The following is a 7,115-nucleotide window of genomic DNA, read 5'->3' as shown; positions in this document are numbered from 1 at the left end:
CAAATCAATAAACGTGATACATCACATAAACAAATTGAAAGAAAAAAACCACATGGTCATATCAATTGATGCAGAAAAAGCATTTGACAAAATCCAACACCCATTTTTGATAAAAACTCTCAGCAAGGCGGGAGTAGAAGGATCATACCTCAACATAATAAAAGCCATATATGGCAGGACTACAGCCAACAAAAAAAAAAAAAAAAAAGAAAAAAAGAAAAGAAAAGAAAAGAAATATTTTAGAAAACTAGGAATTTAACACTGATGAACAGAAACCTTAAGGGGATTTGACACTGGTCCTTACAAATACAAGGATACAAGGAGAATCAAACCTACTCTGTGCAACTTCAACTTTTGCTGAAGAGAGAAAAATGCCATGAAGATGTAACTGGCAAAAGAAGAAGGATCTAAGGAAACAAACAAATCCACTATATTTCTTCCTGTGGAAATGATTGATTTATTTATTTATTTTTTTAAAAAAGCAAAACTATGTGGATAAGTTCATGGCTTGCTTCAAATCTGCTCACAAACTGAGCTAAAATTAGCATGAAGTGAGCAATGGAGGCACCTATGACACCCATGATGCAGAAACACTCACTCTCAAGGTCCTGTAAAGGCCTATAGGCTCAACCTCTGAGAGTGAGTGTCACTTTAAATTTGCTTCAGAGATACCTGCTTACCTCACCCTAGTCCCAAGCCTGTGATTGGTCAGGCCATCCCTCTGTGACATCACATTAAATGTTTCCCTAGGTAACGGGTATATAACTACCTATCTACAAGTCAGTATGGTCTGTTTCTCCAGAGCCTGAAGAGAAAGAGACCTGAGGCCACATCTCCCAACTGGTGGTAGGCGATAAGTCTGTACCAATTCTACCATGTAGCAATGGCCTGGGCCCCAAAGCAGAAGTGGGCAGAGCCAAACCTAAGGGATCCCAGGGCTGGCAGGGCCTACAGAGATGGCAGGGGAGGAAGAGGTGGCAGAGGCCAGAGCTGGGGCAGCTCCTCCAGCCACCTGGAGCCTAGGGCTCCTGGCCCCCAAGGCCCTCCTCTCGTTTTTAAAATAAAAAAAAGTCTGGTTGGTACAGTGATTGGTCATGGCGGATCAAAAATAAGAGACATTCAGAGTAGGACAAACACGAAAATACAGATCTTCCCGGTACGGGGTGATTCCGAAGCAGACGTAAACATTTTTGGCAGCGAGGATATGCAAGCAAAGGCCAAAGCAGCTATAGAGACTATTGTTGAAAGACAAGGAAGCAACCACCAATATTCAGAAGGCACTGCTAATAATGCTGCACCCCAGCCAGCTGTTGCAAGAGACTTAACCACAGATAACACTGTTAGAGAAGTTCAACCATTGATAGACTGGGATCGAATTAAGGCAAGAGTGACAGACTGGGAGAAAAGAAGATGGGAAGACTTAGCACCCATTAAAAAAGACTTTTACATAGAATCCAAAGCAACAAGTTCTCTGTCTCCAATGCAGGCAGACCTTTGGAGGAAGGAACACTTCAATATAATTTGTGATGATTTGAAAGATGGTGAAAAACGGTCTATCCCCAACCCAACTATTAAATTTGAGGACGCTTTCCAGAATTATCCTGAAATAATGAAAAACATTCAAAAAGCAGGGTTTCAAAAGCCAACGCCAATTCAATCACAGGTGTGGCCAATTGTTCTACAAGGGATAGATCTTGTAGGAGTCGCCCAAACTGGAACAGGCAAAACTTTGTCTTATTTATTGCCTGGGCTTATTCACATCAGTTCTCAAGCAACACCCGGAGAACAGAGGAATGGTCCCGGCATGCTAGTCCTTACACCGACTAGAGAATTAGCTCTCCAGATAGGAAATGAATGTTCTAAGTATGCATATAAAAATCTTAAAAGTATTTGTATATACGGTGGTGGAAGTAGACAACAACAAATAAAAGACGTTGCCAAAGACATAGACATCATTATTGCAACTCCTGGGCGACTGAATGATCTGCAAATGAATAATTTTGTCAACCTTAGAAGCATAACCTACTTAGTCTTAGATGAAGCTGATAAGATGCTAGACATGGGATTTCAACCTCAGATAATGAAGATTTTATTAGATGTGCGCCCAGATCGGCAAACGATTATGACAAGTGCAACTTGGCCAGATGCCATTCATCGACTTTCACAAACTTATTTGAAAGAGCCTATGATCGTTTATGTTGGTACTCTGGACCTAGTTGCTGTAAATACAGTGAAGCAAAATATAATTGTTACCACAGAAGAAGAAAAACGATCTCTTATAAAAGAATTCCTACACAGCCTGTCACCCAAAGACAAAGTCATCGTGTTTGTCAGTAGAAAAATTGTTGCTGATGGCTTATCCAGCGATTTAAGTGTCCAAGGCCTGTCTGTACAATGCTTGCATGGAAACAGAGAACAGAGTGACCGTGAGCAGGCATTAGATGACTTTAGAAGTGGAAATGTGAAAATACTGATTTCTACTGACTTAGCATCCCGAGGTCTTGATGTTGATGATATCACACATGTGTATAATTATGATTTCCCAAGAAACATTGAAGAATACGTACACAGAGTAGGGCGTACTGGAAGAGCAGGGAAGACTGGCACGTCCATTACTCTTATGACGAAAAATGATTGGAAGACTGCCCCTGAATTGATTAAAATTCTGGAAAGATCAAATCAAAGTATCCCAGAAGCTCTTGTAACAATGGCCAAAAAATACAAGTTAGGTGAACAAAATAGAGACACAGGACACAAATCAAAACTATTTCAACAAAAACCCAAGGAGTTTCATTAAGATCTGCAGTGAAAAGAAGTTGTGCCAGACTACCAGAAGATTCAAGATAAGTTAAAGTATGCAGTGTTCAAGACACTTATTGAAAAGCATTGGAAACATACTGATAGTTTGAAGACAACTGACTATTTAATAATACCACTAAGCTTTCAATATTGTGTGTAAACTCCTTAATAAAGTCAAGTGTTTTGAAAATGACGGAGTGAGAGATTCTGTGGGGGGAAAATAGATATTATGTGTTGGTTAAAGTTTAGATTCTATTATAGCCTGCCATGTCCATCTGTGTCTTCTCTAAAAGACTTGGTAGTAGACAACAATGGCACTTTTCTTGTTTTAAAATAGTTGTACTGAAATGAAACATAGTTTTTATCAAGCTTATCGCCGTCAATATATTCCATTTTCACCCAGTGATCAGTGCCACAATAATCCCTAAAAATATCTCCAATGTACTTACATAATTATTTTAATTCATAAGAAAGCTAGAGGCCCAGTGCACAAATTTGTGAATGGGTGGGGTCTGGCCAGCCCGCCCCAATCGGGGCCATCAAGCCGGGTGGCCGGGGGGTGGGTGGGGAGGGACTTGGGAAGAAGTTGGCTAGCTGGCTTGCCCCTGATGTGGGGGGGGCCGATTGGGGATGGGGCCCGCTGGGGGGAGGGGCCACAAGTGGTTGGCTGGTCGCCCCCCCCCCGATTGGGGGGGGGCAATCAGTTGCAGGGCCAGCTAAGGGGCGGAGCCATAGGTGGTTGGCTGGCTGGCCCCATCCCCTGGTCCAACTACTGGTCAAACTCCCAGTCAAGGGGACAATTTGCATATTAGCTTTTTATTATATAGGATAACTGCTAAATCTTCTAGAAGATTCCCAAATTCTATTTTTTTCCCAACAGATGTGACTAACAGAACAGGGTGCCTGACTCAGTGCAAACCAAATTTTCATACAAATGTTGTTACCAACCATTGGTAAAAATGGTCTTGACTTTGGAGCTCTCACTTTCTTCACTAGTAAATTCAGGTGGTTATATTAAACTAGAGGCCCAGTGCAGGACATTCGTGCACTGGGGATGGGTGGGGGGTCCCTTAGCACAGCATGTGCCCTCTCGCAGTCTGGGACCCCTCCCTCCTTACTGCCCACCTGCTTGCTGCTTCCTACCGCTCGGCTTGCTGCTCCTTAGCGCTGCCGCGGAGGCGTTGGGTCTGCTGGGTGCCGGGCCTGCGGGTGTGTGTCTCTGATACCCCCAGCAGCCCCAGCACCTTGATGGCGGGGCCTGAGGCTGCGGGTCTTTGATCAGGGCCCCAGCAGCCCCAGCACCAAGGTGGTGGGCCTTGGGGCTGCTGGGTACAGGCCCCCCGCTGCCTGTTTGTGTCTCCTATCAGGCCCCCAGCAGCCCCAGCACCGCCTAAATAACTTAAGGGAAACTATATTTAGTCTTCTTTTAAAAGCAATCTAGTTTAAAAATGAGTTGCATTTAAGAGAGAACAAAGAACATGGTACCTAAGAGTGAGATAGACAGACAGAGGAGAGGCTGGGCACTGGTCAGGGGCTTACATGCCAACTGTTCTCCAACGGGAAATGATGTAAAATCGGTTTCTTTAGTTTTCTGCTCAATGGTCTTCTCCAGAGAGTGGAGTGGCATCTGCTCCCTTCTCCCTGGGGCCTGGCTTGGTGGTCGCCTTGGGGTCTGGCTGCGCTCCAGCGGGCATCGCACGGGCCTGCCTGCTCCGCCTGGCCCTGTCCACACGTTGCTTCCTCTGAGTCTTCCTTGGGCGCAGCCCCGGTCCATCACCTCCTCCTGTGTCTCCCACCGCCAGGGCCGATCAGGAGGCCCCCACAGAGTTCAGGTCTGCAAGGAGCTGGTCCTCTGCTTTCAGAACCTTCGGGATCTCCTCTTGCAATTGTTCCCTTCCATGACCTTCCTTCCCTACCTCCGGCATCTTCCCGGAGCACCACATGCCTGCCCTCCAGTAGAAGGCTGTCTTTGTGTGACTTTCAGGGCAGCCTTCAGGGCCTGGTGGCCGCTGGGGCCCTTCCACGTTGGGCGACGGACCTAAGGCCTGGCCGGGAAGGTGGGCGGCTCCCCAGCAAGTCCCGCTGCACCAGGCACACGTGTGCCCGCCCTCCAGGCATGGCGGCTCCACACTGTGCTCAGGACCTGGGAGTTAAGCAGCAGGGTGGTCCTGATGTGCCTGTGGCTGTGGCAGCCAAGCAGAGTTCCAACAGGCTGCTGATGGGGGCTGGGGGAACCCCCTGGGTGGCGGCCCCTGCCAGCACCTGCAGGAGGCTGGCCTAAGATTTGGACTTCAGCAAGTGGGGCAGGCGGGGCAGCTGCTGGACAGGGGGGCGGCGGTGGAGGCGGGGCAAGGGCAGGGGTGAAGGGGCCTGTGGTAAATCCAGGGGCCTGGGCACTGGCTCCAGGGCAGGCGCTGCCTCACGGCTCCGCTGATCCCGCTGCCTGCAGGCCTCTCGGCTCCGCTGATCCCGGGGCTCTGAGGCCTCGCAGCTCCAATGATCTTGGGGCCCTGAGGCCTCTCTGCTCCGCTGATCCCGGGGCACTGAGGCCTCTTGGCTCACTGATCTTGGGGCCCTGAGGCCTCTCGGCTCCGCTGATCCGGGGTGGGACGCCTCTTGGATCCGCTGGTACCGGGGTCCTGAGGCTTCTAGGCTCCCCTGATCCCAGGGCCCTGAGGCTTCCTTGCTCAGCCTTTTCCGGGGCCGGGAGGCTTCCCCACTCCGTTGATTCCGGGGCCTAGAGGCTTGGCCACTCCACTGATCCCGGGGCCCTGAGGCTTCACGGCTCCGCTGATCCCGGGGCCCTGAGGCCTCTCGGCTCCGCTGATCCCGGGGCTCTGAGGCCTCTCGGCGCGGCTGTTCCCAGAGCACTGAGGCCTCTTGGCTCCCTGATCTTGGGGCCCTGAGGCCACTTGGATCCGCTGGTCCTGGGGCCCTGAGGCCTCACAGTACCACTGATCCAGGGACACTGAGGCCTCTTGGCTCCCTGATCTTGGGGCCCTGAGGCCTCTCAGATCCACTGATCTTGGGGCCCCGAGGCCTCTCGGCTCTGCTGATCCGGAGCAGGACATCTCTTGGATCCGCTGGTCCCAGGGCCCTGAGGCTTCTAGGCTCTGCTGATCCCGGGGCCCTGAGGCTTCCTGGCTCAGCCTATTCTGGGGCCTGGAGGCTTTGCCACTCCGCTGATCTCGGGGCCCTGAGGCCTCTCGGATCTGCTGATCCCAGGCCCCTGAGGCCTCGCAGCTCCGCTGTTATTGGGGCCCTGAGGCCTCTCGGATCTGCTGATCCCGGGACCCTGAGGCCTCGCAGCTGCTGCAATTGACCATAGGGTGACTAAAAATGATAAATATAAAGCCTACTTTTAGTTAAATAAAGAAATGAAAAATCAATCATGTAAGTACAGGATGAGGAAGAATGGACTCAAATGCCCATCATGTTCCAGTGAGGGGCTTTGTGTCTTGACTTCATAGGTAGAATGAGTACAACAGTCTTGTTCAGTAATGAATACATATAAAGTTAAGGCCATTTCTGCTGATTTGTGTAGTTCCATGTGCCATATCCCAAAAGCTCCTCAATGAATCATTCCCAATGGAGAAGGAACAGGATGATGTGCATCATGGAAACCATGACATATCAAGAAATATTTTAGAGAGCAGGGGAACAATTAAAGAAACAGCTCTGGATAGTTGACCTCCCCAAACCAGCTTTAAGGGCGATAGAGAAGCCGTATAGCCTCAGAGGTCAACCCCAGAACACTGCCACCCAGAGGCTGAGCCACAAACTGACTCTTTGCTAAACACAAAATAAGGCAGTCTGGGAAACAAATACGGCCTGCTTTAAAATAAGGACTGTGGTTTACAACACAGAGGAACAGTGTATCGCAGGGAAATTCAACACTCTCCTGAATACCTGGCAGGACTAAGTGCCTGGTACGTGGCGCCTTGTTGTGTTGTATTTTGTGCCTTTAAATCAACGCAGCTGATCCAAGCAACAGCAGCCTCCTGAGCACCACCCCCTCTGCTGAGGAACAGCAGCTGTATGTGAAACCTCCCCCCACCAGCCAGAAGAGCCACCACAGCTATGAACGGCACCCACCAGAGGAGCTGCTGCCAACTGAAGAGCAGCTGACACCGCAACCGCCCGAAGAGCAACCACAGACCAAGGAGTCACTGCCACCCAGGGAGCAGCCACTGAACGACTCAACGTCTAGATATGTCAGTGAGATCAAACATGGGTAGACAAAGAAACCCCCAAAGGAAAGAGAAGGACGACTCTCCAGAAAAGCAGCTAAGTAATACAGAGGCATGCAACATGAC

General features: G+C 49.4%; 1 protein-coding gene across 1 annotated transcript; it reads left to right on the top strand.

Annotated features, from left to right (window-relative positions):
* Window positions 1-883: 883 nt before the first annotated feature.
* Window positions 884-2,797, top strand: LOC308511321 (putative ATP-dependent RNA helicase DDX53; the record flags this gene model as incomplete). Its single annotated transcript, XM_081081359.1, has 1 exon — window positions 884-2,797. The coding sequence occupies one exon, from the start codon at window positions 884-886 to the stop codon at window positions 2,795-2,797; it is 1,914 nt and encodes a 637-aa protein (XP_080937485.1).
* Window positions 2,798-7,115: the final 4,318 nt, after the last annotated feature.

The sequence above is a fragment of the Myotis nattereri genome, assembly GCF_964212035.1.
Source record: "Myotis nattereri genome assembly, chromosome: X".
Taxonomy (NCBI): Eukaryota; Metazoa; Chordata; class Mammalia; order Chiroptera; family Vespertilionidae; genus Myotis; species Myotis nattereri.
The sequence above is the reverse complement of the archived record's forward strand: the minus strand, read 5'-3'. Positions and strand labels throughout refer to the sequence as shown.